The sequence below is a fragment of the Coccinella septempunctata genome, chromosome 3, assembly GCF_907165205.1.
Source record: "Coccinella septempunctata chromosome 3, icCocSept1.1, whole genome shotgun sequence".
Taxonomy (NCBI): Eukaryota; Metazoa; Arthropoda; class Insecta; order Coleoptera; family Coccinellidae; genus Coccinella; species Coccinella septempunctata.
Window position 1 is genome coordinate 8,281,473 of NC_058191.1, and position 18,599 is coordinate 8,300,071.

An 18,599-nucleotide genomic window follows, 5' to 3' on the forward strand; every position below is an offset into this window, starting at 1 on the left:
CTGTCGGCGGCATCGAGATCTGTGTCGACATTGGCGCAGTATTCGGTGTCGTCAAACCCACAGGATCCATCTTCCAGTTAACGATGGCCCCTCTGGAAGGGGTGACGGGAACAGGACAACAGCCCGACAGTCCGCCAACACTAGAATAATCGCTACCACCCGTCAACGTTGTTCCGTTCGATATCAACATCGCGAAAACAGACTTTTCATCCCAGTTAATGCCGAAGAAAGATCGCGGACGAAACGGTTCGTCGACTGATGTCACGGCAAATACACTATAGATGTTCTATGCTTATCGATTGAGAGAGCACTGACAGCGTTCACGGAAATTGGGGTGAGTCTTCAGCGGTTGGGAGTTGATGCTTCAAGCTCAACAGTGGCAAGCAATACACTGAATGAACCTAACTACCTGCCAGGTAAGCGGTGAGCGCGCTACCTCTGCTTGGGTTGGCTACTTTGCTCGCTCTTTCGCGGCCTTACACACCCTCCTGCTTCCTGCCCACAGCCTGCTCACACTTGCAGGACGTCGAAAAAAGACGGCACGATCCGGTTTCCTTCGGACAAGAAGGAGATAGAAAACCTCCGCGATACTCGATAGTGTAACCATAGATTTATTGATGTATTACTTGCCTCCGTGTTATTTCCATTATAGACGGGGGTTAAAGGCGTTCGATTTATTCGTATTGATATTTGATATAATGAACGAACGATTTATCGGGAATTGTTCGCGAAGGCTCTGTTTCTACGTCGTTTAAACAACTGTTGCTCGTTTCGAAAAATTGGGGAATTATTGAGTCCATTAAAATTTCAATCGTCGAGAATGAGGGAGGACTGAAATACCCCGACTGCTTTATCTTGGCCGATATCACCTCACTCAAGTGGACCAGGTTCTCTGTTTCTTGGTGATTCATACCACTTCACGATTTTTTTAACAGTTAATAGTTTTTTCGAACAACCGTGCAACGCGAAATATAATTTTCGTAAAATTTATAACCACTTGAAATGTTTAACATTGCTTTTATCCAAGTCCCTTCTCGACACATTCACCTCTCGTATTTCACACTTCAAAATGTTATACCTACACTAAGTATACACGTGTCAAACTTGGTGATTATACTTTTCATTCCTAACATCCGAAACTGATCGGTAAGAATCTCTGTTTATATAATTGTTCACGCCAAGTGAACGTATGTCAAAAATAAATGTCGCGAATTTATAATTCATTGTTTATGATTCATTATTCAGATGTGAACCCTTTTCGTATAGGAGAAATCCCGAATTTCTTCGTCTCTTTCAACATGTTGTCTGTCAGCTGTGTTTATTTTCGGTTTCTTTCCTTTGATTCCACCCAAGAAGGAAATACGACACATGTTTGCTACCATCCAATTCAATATGAGATTAGATTAATTCGATATCACATCGTTAATTCTGCTTCAAAATTAAATTTAAATATTTCAAAGTGCTCCTAATTGAATCCTGAATATTATTTAAGTTCAATATTCATGTTAAAACGGTTTCAACCACAAAATCGTTTTTTTGCTTCCGATATTTTCGAGTTTAACATCGGAAATAAAGTCGATACGTAGTGGTGATTTTAAGTCATTGTTACCAGTAGCGTAGCCTTCAGAGGGTACACAAGGATAAGTGTGATCCATTTGTTAGCAACCCCGACTCCAAGGATCCATCCATTTCCATGTTCGTTTGTCAAGCTCGATCACTCTGTTCATGGATAGTGGAGACATCATCAAGGTCCATCTAAGTTGCTCATAAAGGTAAGAATTTTCTTATTGCTTTGGGGGACACTTATCCTTTTCATCCAGTGTGGGGAATTAATTAATAAATACAAAAATATACAGTCCACTCTCTAAGTTTTTGTTTTATGATATTTAATCTATTTGAATTGATCAGCACGTCAGTTTTCTTTCTTTTTGAAAAAGAAGCTGAATTCCACCCAACAATAATAATAGGTAGTAGGTGTACGAACTCGTATCTTGTACCAAATTTCATGATTTTTTTTTCAAATTGATCATGTGGACTGTTTTTATTTTCTTTCTATGCTACATTTTCGATATCTATTGAATTAATTGATCAGAACTATTCAAGCCATCCCCTCATCAAACACTCGAGTGAATGAATTCATACCCAAGATTTTTTTCCTAATACCTACCTAGATTGCATTCCATGTCTACTTAGATACCAAATCTGCACTGGAAGAAGGAAATGCGAAAATTGAAAAGAGTGTCAAAAATTATCGCAACTCCATTTCCATTATGATAATCTATTTTGATAATCCATTTGAGTTTATGTGGAAATATAAAGACATCGGAAAAGATAATATTGATCTCCTCCATTAAAGAAGTTTGGTAATAATCTATTTACCATCATTTCAATTTGGACTAGCATCGTAATAAATGAGGACATCGTAGTCAGAGTTTTCTTTCTCAGGAAGGTTGCTCGAATCTTTCGGTAATTAGGAGTTTGTTTTTAGTTTTCTTCATCGTGAAGGGTTTTCGTTACATGCTTATTAATTTTTTGATGTTGATTATTATTTCTTTTACATTTCATTTTTTATAGTGAGGTTTTTAGATTTTCTGCTCATTTTCTATTTGCTAACATTTTACTATTTTAGTATATTTCACAGGGTTGTTTATTTATTATTTTCTTCAATTATATGTGTAGGCATAGGGGAGACAAAATCTCAAGTTGACGCGGGCAGCCTAAATATTAGGAACGGCTATTATTTTAATTTCTGAAGAAAAATCGAAAAACTAGAACCATCATCCGAAAACAAATAGCTGAAATTTATCAATAAGAATATCGGTCAACCGCAAAAGTCAACAAAATTAGTTCAGATTTACTCCATAATTTAGTTACATATAGAGGGTACCTCAGAATAAGAGGTCAAAAATGCACCATTTTCTTAGATCAAAAATAATGTCAGAGTTCAAATAATTTATCTCTGGCAAATGTTTCTCACAGATGCTTATAACCTTCAGAGTTACGACGCTTAGGATGGCTTTTACTCATTTGCTCCAGCTTAAATCGAGCATATTTTCGTCAAGTAGGTACTTAGAGTCCATAAATATTGTGCACACAATTTGACACAGTTTAATGTATTGTTCTTAGTGAACCTATGAATTCATAAAAATACTATATCATGATATTTGCTAGATATATTATTATTTCTACTTTGAAGATGACACTATAAACTGTGAACATGAACATTTCGAAAAAGTGAGTCAAGCTTGAGGCTTCAAACATTTTGTGGCAATATATCGAAAACACAGTGTTTGTTTAAAAATGAAATACGTTTTTTCGATTAGATGCAGGGTCTCTAATACAAACGGATTTGAATAGTTCTCATCATCAAAGAGTAAATATACTTCGAAATTAATTGAAAGTACTTAATATAAGTAGGATATTACTTACTGTTTCGGACGCACCAGACTGAAATTTTCAGAGTTTTATTACAGTAATAGTTTGAGCTCCTAAGTACCAAGAGTCATACCAATATTCATAACTTTTACTGCGATAGTGATTTTTCATCATGGACTACTTGTCCCCTCACTGAATTTTGAAGCTATTCATGATATGATATGAATTTGTCTGTAAGTTCTTCAATAATATTTTAAATTCTTTTTAAAGAAAATGAAGTAGGTAATTAGGTATATACCAGTTTTTATTCTGATAATAGCAGCCTGTCGTTCGGCTGTGATTTTCCCCAAACTGGTTAGAGATACGCAAAAATGTCAAGGTTCAAAAAGTTGCAAACGAAACAAGGAATTCATTTCGAGTTTTGAAATATATCAGTAGTTACCATCGAAAAAATCTTGAAAAGATGGTATGACCCCTGAGGAAATACCATCCTGTAAGTTTTTAATATTAGGTATATGGCGTGTCCTATAATGTAAATCTTTCATAGTTCAATGCATGATTCAAAGTTGAGCCAAATACATAATATACCTATATCAAAACTGCAGGAGCTTTGAGGAAAAAATTTTTATCTCAGTTTTTGAAATACCTCCACTTATTTACCTATTCATTCTTTCTTTCTCTTCATCAAATCTAATATCTATAGGTATCTGTATTACGATCTGTAGCTACCTATTAGATATCTAGTTTTCCGCATGAGCCTATATCTACTCCGAAATTATTTTCTAGGATGTAAGCCTTTTTTTTCCTTTATTCCTAGGTTCTCAAACTTCCCTAAGTACGTACTATATTATATTGTAAGTGTATATTATATCTCTATTCTTAGATTCTTCAGTGGATTGACAGGAAAAAGGTCAGGTTTATGGAACAAAAACCACTCCTTAAAACAATGCCGACTAGTTTCGATTTCATTCTAAAATCATCCTCGGGGCTCTACAATGAAAGATACATTTTAAAACAAATATTCAATATGTATCTTTCATTGTAGAGCCCTGAGGATGATTTTAGAATAAAATCGAATCTATATTCGGCATTGTTAAGGAGGGGTTTTTGTTCTATAAACCTGACCTTTTTCCTGTCAATCAACTGAAGAATATGGAGTCAAATTTCATAGAATAATTTAAATTTTTTTATCTTTATATAGGAAATAAAGAAGTTTGACCTCAGCAAGTGGCAATTCGCAACCTACTTCTGATATCGGAGATTCAATTTTTTATCTTTATGAATTATCAGGGACATCGGAGGACATTCATGGGTACCTACAAATTCCTAAGTCCAATTATGAGCTTTTGATTGGAATCGCGAGGGCCGTAGGCACGAGCAACGGACGAAAGGCGAACATCAGCCAATAAAGGTGAATCTACCTACAAGGTGGATTTCCTTACTAGATAACCATGAATTAAGGAAATATGTCATAATGGTCCTAGTCCTTACTGAGGTTTTCCTATTATTATTATCTTTTATGTTACTTGGGGCCAATTTCACCAAGGATACATAAAGAACAGTGAGTTCACTGTTCTTTCTTTAACACCATAAAAGTACTTTCTTTAGAGTTCACTGAGAAATAAACTCGCCGATTTATGTCGAGTTCGCATCTTAATTTCAGTTAAAATGTAGTATATCTGTGTTCAGCATTGAACTCTAAAAGAACTCTTCTTCTTTCTTCTTTTAGAGTTCACTAGTGTTGAGTGGTTTCTTTACCCTTCTTGCTCTAACAATTGTTACACAAAGCAGATGTCAATGTTAGAAACAATTTGTTCGAAATTTTCTGAGTAGGTATCACAGTTTATTTTTGGGAATTTCAAAATTTTGGATTCTGCTGCCAAAAAGTTGAGAAAACATGTTATGAACCCTAAATTATTAGATATGCACTTTCAGCACATAGTTCAACTCTTCAGATTATTAGCTGAGTGTTTTTCTTTTGTTGTCACCATTTGGTTTTCCTGTTTTACCCCCTTATAGCTACATACCACATGAAACTTTCAAACATATTTCTACATTTAGCCTTCGCTACCTTCTTCATGAAACGTCACCATTAGGTAAGTGAAAAATTCATATCTCGTAATTGAGTTGTTTCCTTTCGAGGTAAGTTGTTTTTCGTGAAAATGTATCTTCTTTTTTATCCTCCTGATTTCTCATCTAATAAACACCTCGGTCCTCGACTGTCGGAGAAGAACATAAAATCGAAAATTTTCGCGCACAGAACCATATACCTTGTGACGTCGTCGTCAGACGGCCAACACCACTAATAGAGAAAAACTTCTTTGGGCTCGGCATCCCGCAACATTCTGCCGGCCACTTCAATAAATCTCAAGTCGCGTCGATGACAAATTCATTCCAGATACATTTTCTGGTCTCCTCGGCTACCATCAATTTACCGAGGAAGACACTTCTTGTAGCTCCGTAATGCAGCAAAATGTAACCAATAGCTCAGATGTGACTTGATCGTCCAGAACAAGTTATTTAGTTGCACATGGGGCGGAGACCAGAACCCTGTAGCTCCGCCTGTGGCTAAAGCTTCAGCGCACAAAGGCGTGGCCTAGCGGCTGGCAAGGGGGGTTAAAGGACAATTTACCAATAATGTGGGGAATAGGCTCATTTTTAACACATTAAGTCCGGAGAATAAAAGGATAACTACTGAACCTGCGGTTGGAAGCAATCCGATGGGATTATTTAGATAAGTAGACGAGCAGGAGTTATTCTTCACACTTCACACTATACCTGTTCTCGTTTTTATTGAGTGCATGTCTGAACATAAGGATTCATTGTCGACATATTACCTATCGATGATATACACACAACCAAGCTTATTATTATACCCTACCTATGCCTGGAATCGTTCAACACCTGACACCAAAAGAAATTAGGGTTTTTGATGATTGTTTGATTACCTAATGAAAAAAACACCCCCATTTTCTGGTGGTGTTGATTTAAGCAATTCAAGCTTATAGGAACGCATTGACTTGAAATGGAGAGCTATTGGTCAAATTCTCAATCAGCGTAGTTACGTATACCCAGTGGCGGATTTGCCTAAGGCCAAGTATAGGCCCGGCCTATAGGGCGGCCAGATATTAGGGGCAGCTAAGCCTGACAAAAAGAGAGTGAGTGAAATTTTTTGACTGAATGGGGAATTCTCCTCAATTTGGGTTATCACGACATATGCAAGTTTGAAGTGAATAATTATTAGTTTAATTCATGAATTTTTCAAATGCACCGCGGGAACTATTTAAAATCAATCTCCAAATATGAAGTTTTAAAATTTAAATCGCTTCGTTGCTAGTTTACGATTTGGAAACAGGGCCTACTAGGAAATAAAAAGTACAATGGATTGCTGATAAAATAACAGCTGCTGATTTATAGCCATCATAAGGCGCATACTCACTGGCGAGTTTCAACAGCAACCGGCCATAAAAATCCCATAAAATTTTACGACCTTCCTCATTCGTCGCAGACTTCATAGACAGCCATATCATCTAGATAGTGTATTTGTTGTCCTTTATTATCAACGCATATTTCAGTCGATGTTTTGCGGATTTCCCTAAGGCCAAGTATAGGCCCGGCCTATAGGGCGGCCAAATATTATGGGCAGCTAAGCGTGACAAAAACAGAGTGAGTGAAATTTTTTGAGTGAATGGGAAATTCTCCTCAATTTGGATTATCACAGCATATGCATGTTTAAACTAAATAATTATTAGTTTCATTCCTAAATTTTTCAAATGCACCGCGGAAACTATTTAAATTCATTCTTCAAATATGAGGTTTTAAAATTTAAATCGCTTCGTTTTTAGTTCACGATTTGGAAACAGTGCCTACTAGGAAATAAAAAGAACAATATGGCTGGTTGATAAAATAGCAGCTGCTGATTTACTGCCATCATAAGGTGCGTACTCACTGACGAGCTTCAACAGCAACCGGCCATAAAAACCCCATAAAATTTTACGACCTTCCTCGTTCGTCGCAGACTTCATAAACAGCCATCTTTGTCTATCTCATCAAGATAGTGTATTTGTTATCCTTTATTATCAACGCATATTTCAGTCGATGTTGCCAACTTGTACAATAGAAACGAAACGCTTTAAATTTCAAATACCCATGCATTTTCATTTTTTATTTTTACGTTAATTTAGGAAATAACCCTATATAACTATCTGGCAAAGCCTATATAATTATATAACTATACCTATAGTTGGGATAATGCAACATGTATAGATACTTATATCGAAACACAAGTCTTTGATTTTTTATATTAGCATATATTCATTTCACTTGTTATATTATAAGCAGTATAACACTCACTGAGAGAAGTATTTTATTATGAGTAATAAATAATTTATGTATGTATAAATATAAATAAAGATCTCTTTCAGTGAAATAAAGAATTTCACTATTTAAATTCTCCTAAATGATTATCGCTCAATATGAAATAACATTTATTTATGTATAATTCTTGACTTGACAATGAGTGTTCCTGTTTTGATGAAAATTTTTGGGTTGTTTACTACCAATATCCCTTTATTATGGCACCAGCAATACACAGATTATCAGGACCGAACTCAAAATATTGAGATTTATTTTTCAAATATCAAAATTCATATTTTCTGGATCAGTTGAACAATTTTTGTTCTGAGAATTAAAAAAAACATTTAGTTTTTCAATCAAATTAAATTTTTATTTCTCATGGCACACTTGCTCCAAAAGAGAAACGAAAGAACGAAATCAGGTTCATTGTTGAGAGTACAGGGTGGGCAAAATTCGTTGTCTATTGAGAGGATCTCGAGATCTATAGCAGCTAGAAGAAAACGAATGACACATTTCTGAGTTATTTTTCGGAGAAACAAAAAATGGTGAGAACCGCAGCCTCCTACGATACTTCGCTTTCGAGTTTGACAATTTCGTAAAGTTCTCATAACTTTTTTGTCTTTGCAGTTATGAATCTGAAACTTGAACATTCTTAGGCACATTTTCACGTAGAATCCACTGATGAGCTCAAAATATTTTTTTCATTTCGAATCATTAGGTGAACTTTCATTTTTTTGAATGCACACTTTTATTGAATTTGTTATTTTTGAATTGGAAAAAATCTTTAGTCAGTAGATTCTACGTATGAAAGTTCCTAAGAAAGTTCAAGTTTCAGATCTGTAACTTCAAAGACAAAAAACTTATGAGAACTTTTCGGAATCGTCAAAATCTCAATTTTTGTTTATAATTTTTTGAACAATTTTGTTTATAACTCGAAATCTAAAAATGATAGGCCGATTCTGTTTTCAGATTTGGATTAGTCATAAAAAAGAGTTCGAGAATGTGTCATCAGTTTTCTTCTAGCTGCTATATAGTTCTCGAGATCCCATCAGTAGACAACGAATTTTGCCCACCATGTACATTCCTGTTTTCAATTATTTAATTATAATTTTCAATGACACCTGCCGAGATTTCCAATAATGAGAGCCCTGTTCTCAATTTTTTTGTCATTTTGATTCATCAATACATACCAAGTGACGCCAAGTGTTATCTCGTGTATTAACTATGAATTCTTTCAAAATTATCAAATAAAAGGTGCTGATATCTTTCTTCCGAGTCACTTCACATGAATATTCAATGTAGGTATTAATTAATACAAAAAATCCATACTTTCTTTATATTGCAGACACTCACGAAATCATACATTTTCAGTTTCTGTTGAAACAATAATGTACATGTTTTCAAAGTAAAAAAAAACAAAATAAACAAAATACAAAATTAAAAGAAAAAACTACATAAAATGCTCGAAATGTCCTCCACTTTGGCCTAAACATTTCCTTGCTCGTTCCGAATATCCCGAATTGCTTACCGAATTACATTCATAATGTTCTTTATTTTCTGGCTGGGTTTTTCTGTTTTTATAATAAGCTGATCCAAAGTATTGATCTCAATGGAATGTACTAGTGATTTCATGTAACCCAGCAGACATTATAATCCAGGGTATCTTGAATTATGTTTGCTTTGTTCATTTTTTATTTTGAAAACATGGGTAACTACATAATTGCTTTAACAAAAATGAAATTTACCTAATACATCTCAATTCTTTCACTAAAACATTAAAAATAAAAATTGAAAAAGTCTACGACTATAGAAATTGAATCCCAGGTAATAAATGATTACTAAGTCATGTTAAAATAATTATGGATTCAATATAATTTGGATAATTCATCATTAAAAGCAATTTCACACAACTCCAAGTTCTTAAAAACTTAACTTTCACGGTAAAAATTTGTGCAGTAAAACTGTCAGCGAAATATTAAAGTAAACGCCTCAGTTTATTTTTTTGTGGTCTTTTCAAGTATTGAAACACATTTGGAAAATTTCGATTTATAGGGTGTTGTTTCCAGGATTCTAACGATTCCTAATTTTCTTTGTGGTTATTGCATGATACTTTTGAATTTTGAATTAGAAACACATTTGCCGAATATGAAGAAAATATATCGGGTGGTTTGTCTGATATGGCTTCAGGAAGAAATAAGCAAAATTCATAAAACAAAACTGTATCTCGGCTATGAAGACAGTAATAGCCAATAAATGTGGTATCTCCAGAATCTCTTCGGTGCCATACCTATCCGCCTGTTAAGTATTTCCGTTTTCCAATGAAACACCCTGAATAACCATTGAGTTAATAACTCAAATCAATGTTACAAATTTCAATGAATAAAGTTTTTTCCGACAAAAAAATCTGGGCGGCGGATTTTTTAATCGCTTTTTTGAAATCAACTTATAACGTAGTTACGTAACTATCTAATAAACTTTGATTTTAATAAACAGAAAATGCTCAAAATCAGATATATATATATATTCTTTTGAATGTCAGCAATACATTTTTAGTTATCAAACAATATAGCATATGTATGAGTTTTAGCAAAGGTTAGTGTAACGGGGTATCATACAATTCAGAGTATGATACAAAATCAGATAAAGCCGCTTAACAGAACAAGTGATGTATGTATATGTTCTTCAAAAACATCAAATAATTCTGCTTCAACCTGCAACTAAGGAATAGCTACGTACAATTTCATGTCAAACGCTATGTTAATTTTTCGTTATACGGGTACCTGTAATTAATTCTTTTGTTTTACCTTGAATCGTGATTTCCGCCCTCTTCCCACCCACCACCTGAAAAATTCGACGTCACCCTCGCATACAAAATCGTTCCAAGGTTATTGGTCACGATAATATTCATAACTATGCAAATCGCTGAAACTTGTAAGCTTATCTTTGATTCCATACGGTGCCTACCTTACCGACCGGACCGATCACGCACCTAGCATTAACCCCGATTTATATTATTATGCAAATGGCCCTTTCTTATCCATTTCTTATATTCAAATTTTAAAATAATGTTACTGCACCAGGCACTCATTCGCCGTTATGAGCGTTATGATATATTGGGCGGCCATCTTGTGTCCGCTGCGGTAACACGGAAGGGGGTTGAAATCTAAAAAGCGAGGCACGAAATCGCCTCTTAATAACATTCCTGTTTCCCTAAAGCGTTACTGTAATGTCGGACGACTGCAATTATTCAAATATGGAAGGACGCTAGCTTTTTTTATTTATTTGTTGATGATGCGCTTGATTTGATACCCGCAGGTAATATTGGCCGATCGGTTGCAGTAGATCGACATCGACAAAGAGGGATAGACGTAGGAAAATTTTGCAGTGACTTATGTGAATATTCCTTCTTGAAAACATTAACTTTGAAGGAACTGATATATGTAAGTACTTTGATGCTGGCTGAGTTCACGCCATTTTGCAAATGACGTGTTTTTAGGGATACACAATATGCTTTATCCCAGAACTGATGACTGAAGGAATATCATGTGGGGTTTACTCAGCCAGTTCCTACCCCATATGCAACAACTCTCCTGAGGGGGACAGTGTGGAGTGAAGGAATAGCAACCTCTCAAACCAGACAATTGGAAGCGGGAGTGCCTCAAGGATCGGTACTTGGACCTCTGCTTTACGTAATATACGTTTATGATATCCCGAAGAATGCTAGAAATATGCTCACCTTGTACGCAGATGACACAGGAATAGCGTTCAGACATCGACGCCCAGAGATCATATACCGGAGACTGCAGGAAGCCATAGATGAATTACTCAAATGGTGCATCAAATGGAAAATCCAAATCAATGGAAGGAAGACTCAAGCAATATTACTGCAAAAGAGAAGATTGAGGATGGAAGAAAACCTTGAAGTTGATGGAGAAGAGGTTGAATGGAAAAATGAAGCAACATACCTAGGAGTGATGCTTGACAGAGGACTTATATGGAAAACCACATCAAATGTGCTGTTGATAAAACAAAAGCCGCAATGAGTAAACTTTATCCACTCATAGGCAGAAGAAGTCATATGAATAAGAACATCAAATTGACGATGATTAAAACTATTGCGCGACCACAACTCACATATGGATCGGCGGCATGGGACTTCGCAGCCAAGACCCACATCAAGAGAATACAGGCCACTGAGAATAAACTCCTTAGAATGGCGATGGACGTACCCTGGTTTATTAGGAACAAACAAATCTACAAGGACTTGGAATGGGAACCAGTTACAGAATTTATGAAGAGAAAGGCGGAAAGGATATTCGACAAAGCCAAAAAACATCCAAATGAGGAACTACGAAGATTAGTCGACTACGATCCAACGGAAGAAGCTAGAAGGTCAAGAACCTACCACCGAAGACCGAGAGATCAGTTAAGGATTTAAATGTAACCAAAGAAGAGCTTAACCTATAAAAGCTATAGGCAGCATACAACTATCAACACGACTATGATCGTGTGAGAGTCCAGAAACCATAAAAGTCAACTGGTTAATAGGCAAAATGCCCGGAACCTATGAAGAAGCAGTTAAGGGTTTTTAGTGGGTCTCGAGCTCAGAGAGTGAGAATCCCTACACTGTTCTCCCTCAGGACAGGGTGTGTTCGTCTGTTTTGCAGATTTTCCCCCTGCTACACCAAAAAAAGTGTGAAGTTTCTTATTCTTATTATTATTATGATTGAGCTCGAGACCCACTAAAACCTAGGTCTGTTTCGTACCTGGTTCTGAGCATCTGCCTATACACTGTTCTCGTAATAGTTTTATTTCTGCTTGAACACTATCGTGCTGCGTTTAATGTGTTTATCCTCGGTTGGATATCACTCCATTGGATTGTTTGAATAAGTTTCTGTTCTTATTTCAATCCATTCTCAGTTGGTCTCTTGGTCTACTTCTGTGAATTCTTATTCTTCATTTGTCTTTCCCCAGGTCGTAGTCTTCTATTCTCCTGAGTTCTGGATTGGGATGTTCCTTCACCGTTTCTAATATGTACTTGGCTTTTCGATTCACAAACTGTGAGATCGTTTCCAATTTTAAATTTCCATATATATTTGTCTGTTTCTGACACACCATGGTGAATCTATTGCGCTACGTAGCAGCTTATTTTCTGTTGTTTGTATTATCCTGAGGCTTTTTGTCTCGAATGCCCACGCAACTGATCCATAGGTCAGCTGAGGCCTGGCGACAATTATTTTCAATTTTATCTCTTTGGTGATATGACTCCTTCTACCTTTTATATTGGGTTTGAAGCCGGTTCATCGCTGCTTTGGTTTTGTCAATCGCTTGTTTGATGTGACTCCCCAAAACAGTTCTTCGTCTAGTGTGATCCCTAGATACCCTATTAGGTGCATGCAGAAAAACTCTACACGTAAGCATAGCTGCAGAAACGTTTTGAAAGTATAATTTGGTAACAGGCACACTCAGGGTTCCCCCGCTCTGGTTTCGTTGGTGGCTATCCATCTGTCGTACATTCGTCAAAAGCATCTCTGTAAGATAAGATGGCTCGATGGGAAATTTCGTTCGAGTGGGGCACAATGAAGTCTTCTCAGGAAGTCAAGACTTCTCATTGGAATGTCGCCCTCTAAGCCTGATGGTCCTTGGACGAAAAAGTAACTGAGCTCTTACTGGCACATATGAAACTGTTGAACTGTTGGTCTGTAGCAATCTTCTTCTTCTTGTACGTGCGGTGCCTCCACAAGCCTTAACCAAGACCTTGTGGCCCATTGTCCACCCTGCTGTAATTGAAGAAACTCATGCCCAACCATCCCGTATCCATTCCATAGGCTTTTAGCTCTACGAGACAGCTTCAAGTCCACAAAATCAATTGCGGACTGTTTATTTGCAGACCATGACAGGCAAATTACAGTGCCAACTGTTGATCACCGGATCAGAACTCAGACTCACTTCATGCCGTCCTCAGTTTGTCCTACCTCTCATTACTAGACACCGAAGGGATCGACTGGCTTAGTGCAAAGAACGGCTGAACTGAGACATTGAATGGAATAACATTATCTTTAGCTATGAATTCAGATTCTAATTGGGCATGCTTGATGGCCAAGCAAGGGTGAGAAAGCTCCCAATTTAAAGTGAAAAGGCATGAGCACCACGCACTGTCAAATTTATCATAGGGAGCGTTATTGCTTATGGAAGTAGGTTACATTTGGTATTCATTCTAGGCAAGATGACCGCTGTGCCTTGCGTAACGCATGGCGCGGCGTTTGATTTGGTGAAACTACAATACATGTTCTGTCTTATATTCGAACGCTGTTCAGCTTACTCCTCCTACAAACTAATACATAACCACATGTAGACAGAAGTACTTTGGGTCATTTTGAAGACAATCAACTCGATTTGTTGCATTGAACCCATAGATCTCCCGATCTTGTCACTTAAAATACAGTTTGTCATTTTAAAAAAGTATCATCTTTAATATCTCGGCCCCCATGAAAAATCAGAAAAAATGGTAAGGTGAATTTTGGTTCGTAGAGGAACATTTTATACAGTTGGTTCCAATCAATTTGTATCAACCCTGTGATGATGACAGCAACACCTAAAATCTTGAATGACACGGGAGGTCTAGTCAGACCTTGTTTTAAAGATCATTTGATTGCCTTTCCAAACATACCGTAGGTACACTTGACTTTTTTTGTTGATAAATAGCAAAACAATTCACAATAGCAAGAGTTGCAAAGAAACATTAAAAATATGAAACAATTGTCACTAAAAAAGATTTTCAAAATGTTGCCAATATACTTGAATTTCTAGGCAAGGTTTATATATTCTGAAAGCTGTGTTTTATATACAATACAATTTAAATGTTCACAGAGAAAAAATCTGAAGGTGTTGAGTCTGGGAAGCGTGCTGGCCATTCAATTGACCCTTTTCTAAGAATCCCTTTCTGTTCAATATGATCAATCAGTCATATAGACTTACTGGATGAGGTGGTTTTCATCTACATAGAAATATGATTTCAAATTAAGTGTACAATCATAGATCATTTGAAAGAGAAATGAATTGCTAGAAGAGGACTAATTGTATAACTTCCACGCTCCCCAGACTTGACCCCCTTATTTTATCTCTCGGGACATTCATAGTCGGTTATGAGATGTTGAAGATTTAAAGGTTTAGAATAAACACAGCAAAAATTCAAGTTGAAGTCTTTCATACCCTTTCTATATAAGGGATGAATTTGAAAGAATATTATAGTTCCGTCTACAAAATAATTTGACATTTTGAAAATCTTTTATGGTGAACATTTTTCCATTATTTCAATGTTTCATTACTCTTGCTATTCAACTTTTTTTTAGTTTTTAGAACTAACAAAAAAGGTCACGTGTATCTATGGCATTTTTGAATGAGTAATCGAATTATCTTCAAAACACGGTGTCACGCAGGGTTTTTTTTTCGCACAGTTTGGGAAAGTGACACTTTGTGCCAAGGGTTGAACGCTCACGCTTGTAGAAAATGTTGGATGCACAAAAAAATTGTTTTTTCTCTGATAGGCCGGAACTTTTCAGCCGATGTGTTACATTTAGTTACCATTTGTTTATTAATATTGAGTCGATATTTATTTGGTAGGTAATATTCTTTCTAACAAATACTAAATACTTAAATACAATAATATACATGGTAGGACCTATAACTTGTTCCACAGCGGCAAATTCTGCAAACAACAATTTTCTATTTTCATTTCCTTTGTTTTATATTTTGGGAAGAGAACCAATGAAAATTTTCTGACAAAACGCATGCCCCTCCCAAAATATCCTTCAATCATAAAAAAGAACGGCTCTCAGAAAAATGGTTACTTCTTCCCTTGCCATCTGGAATTATTACCTATTGTACTGAATGAAAAACTGAATATTCTTATTGAATGTACAAAAAACTTCTTCTTTTTATTCTTCATGTTACACAATTATTACCCTGTAAATTCCACCGTTCTGACTATTCAACACCGGTCATCCTTTCGAATAAAAACCCAACAATAGCCCATTCTCTACAACCTTTCCAACCCTATTTTTCGCAAAAAAAATATCTTCCATTGATCCCAATCATGATTGCGATACAAAGAGACGTTTACAACCTTTCAGACTGAAACGATTCGTAAAGCATATGCCAATAACCACTTAATACCGCGTTAGATTACATTAATTCGAAATACAAGAATACTCTAAAGCAGATAAAGAGGTGGTGCAAATGGCGCATCTGCTACATATGTAAGAAGTTAGGTATTTAATTATACATCAACGTCAGGGTCTGAGGTATTATTGTAATAATATCCCTATAATCTGTTAAACACACCGCTCGGTAGGGTACACTATCATTTTATATTTAATTTGGGTTTTATAGTTCTCCTGGGATGCCAGGTCTTTTTGAATAATTTTTTCTGCCGGAAAAATGAAAGGGTTCTCAAATTAGACGGCCACTTACGGCACAATGCAAATACAGTAGGTTTGAAGAATTATAAAGAATCTTCAATGAAAAAGAAAGCATCAGGGCTCAGGTGGTTGGTAACACCAATTCATGGTTATATTTCAGATACGTCACACATTGTTGACTTTTTGTTATTTGAATTTTGTGAAAAATATCGAATTTTGTGAAAAATATTTGAGTTCCTGATGAATATGAGTAATGAAACTTTCGTTCTCTGTTCATTACAGATTCTGCCAGGATCCCAGACAATGGAGTGGAGCTACTTTTGGATGCTAAAGTTATGGAAGAATAATACTAATAAGAGAGTACCTGAAATAAGGATAAAACATTTCCTCACGTTCATTTTCCATTACAAAAGCCAATTCATCATCTAAATAGGCGTTCAAAATACCCATTCTGAGAATCCGTATCATTCCCAGTCAATTAATTAGGGAGAATGCTGGCTAAGCGATCCGTTGAATAAGACCGTGAGGTAATATTCAATATTATCAAGTCATTAAAATCACTTTATGCGATACAGCGTAACGCTTATCAGATCCTTTAACGTAGCATTATTGAATATTACGTTGATGTAAATGATTATAGTAATAAAATAGGAAGTTAACATTATATATAATCTATTGAGGCTAGTTTAAAAACACTTAAGACTACATTAGGTTGCTCGTTCTGCTTATTCCTACGCGGGGGCAAAAAGATAACCAAAATTTTTCAAGGAATGCTACGCAGGCAGCTGAAAACAGGATTATCCTATTTCGAATAGCAGAAGGAAATTAACAAAATTCACAGATGGGTTCATTTCAAGTAGGTAATATCGATTTCCTCTTACTCTCAATTTGTAATGGGTGCTGTTCATTATTTTAGTTTTTGAACAATAGCATTATTCGACACAGCTCTCCTAAGTTTTTGATCTACTTATGTTGAGGATTGAAAATAAAGTAATGAACCGAAGAGAAAACCTTTTCCTCCAACTATGATTATAATATATTATATACCTGGTGTCCCAACTAAAACAGTCCAGTATTTCATTTTTCCAGAAAATGCTCAAAGATCATTAGCGCACCCAGAGGGGGGCACGGGGGCACGTGCTCCCCCCAAGTGTCGAAAAGCTAACTGATTTTGCTATGGTAAAACCGTAAAAAACTACTTTCATCAAGCTTGCAGCTAGGCGTGCCCTCCCCAGAACCTATGTGTGTCCCCCCCCATAATATCATTCTGGGTGCGCCACTGTCAAAGATGAGTCAATTTTTATGCAGGGGGAAATTTTGTGACTGCAACAACTTGATCCGCTTATGGCAACATAATGAACTATGAAATATAAAAATTCATGATATGGGAATTGATTCAACATTAAAATCCTAGTGAAACTTATATCTTTATTATTATTATTCATATATATATCCTCATCCTGATTCTCCATAGACACCGAAGTACCCCTCAGAAGCTCTGTAAGCTTGTGCAAGTTCAGAGAATCAGTTATGTACATTATACTACTTACGGCCAGTTTAATATCAAATTTAGTACCTACTTTAGGCTTAAAGCCTACTCAAGTGTTATTTTAGCATGTCTAAGGAAGGCTTTGAAATTAAACTTCAAATTTGATTATAAAACTGACTTATAGTCTTCAGAGGGGACATCAAATGCATGCATTTAATCTAACCTTGAAATTAAAACTCCAAGGTTGAAATAAATTTCAAGGTCATTTCAAGTTTCAATAGATATTTTGAATAGGGATATATGTACATTTTTACTTTTCATAATTTATTCTTCGTAAAAAACTAGGAATATTTTGTCTCTTTCGTTTTTGGATATCGATTGAAATTTAATCTGGGAGGACCCTTCTGAAACATTTTAGGGTTTTCACTCAGTCTCTGAAACAAAATCAATTAAAAAATTGAAATAATTGATTTGTTCTTTAGTGAATTCTTGCACTGATTTTTCAGGGGCAAATCAGGTTGAAAAAATTGTTGAATGACAATGAACGAAATATGGAACTTTGATAACATCGTAACGTTTCGTAACCAGACTCCTTCATCAGACGAATTCATTAAAAATCTTCTGAATTGTAGTTTCGCAAAAATTGAAATTTGTCAATACACGGAGACTATGATTCATTTAATTTTGAGATTAACGGATGACAGTTCTTTTCTCAGTTAATTAATCCAAATACGATCTCTTCCTACTGAACAATTGGCCAAATTTTTTTTTTGATCCAACAAAATACACGTAGACTCATAGACTGTTTAATTGTTTGTTTATATAATAAACCGGTTCTGTCATTAAAATTTTAATGTTATTCCAATTCATCATGTGGTCTCCTATATTAGAACAGACATGATCTTCTGCAATCTGATTATGTATAAATTTATCTATTTTTATGTTCGCGTTTTCTTTTT

The 18,599-nt window shown here is 35.7% G+C and overlaps 1 protein-coding gene and 1 long non-coding RNA gene across 2 annotated transcripts in view; one reads left to right on the forward strand and one right to left on the reverse strand.

Annotated features, from left to right (window-relative positions):
* Window positions 1-1,298, reverse strand: part of LOC123309851 (paired box protein Pax-6-like) — a 74,984-nt gene extending 73,686 nt beyond the window's left edge. The window contains exon 1 of the mRNA XM_044893140.1: window positions 1-1,298. Coding sequence (XP_044749075.1) covers window positions 1-190 — 190 coding nt within the window. The 5' untranslated portion in view covers window positions 191-1,298.
* Window positions 1,066-18,599, forward strand: part of LOC123309852 — a 27,049-nt gene continuing 9,515 nt past the window's right edge. The window contains exons 1-2 of the long non-coding RNA XR_006537295.1: window positions 1,066-1,146; window positions 16,434-16,678. This is a non-coding gene — a long non-coding RNA (uncharacterized LOC123309852). The remainder of the gene's footprint in view (window positions 1,147-16,433; window positions 16,679-18,599) is intronic.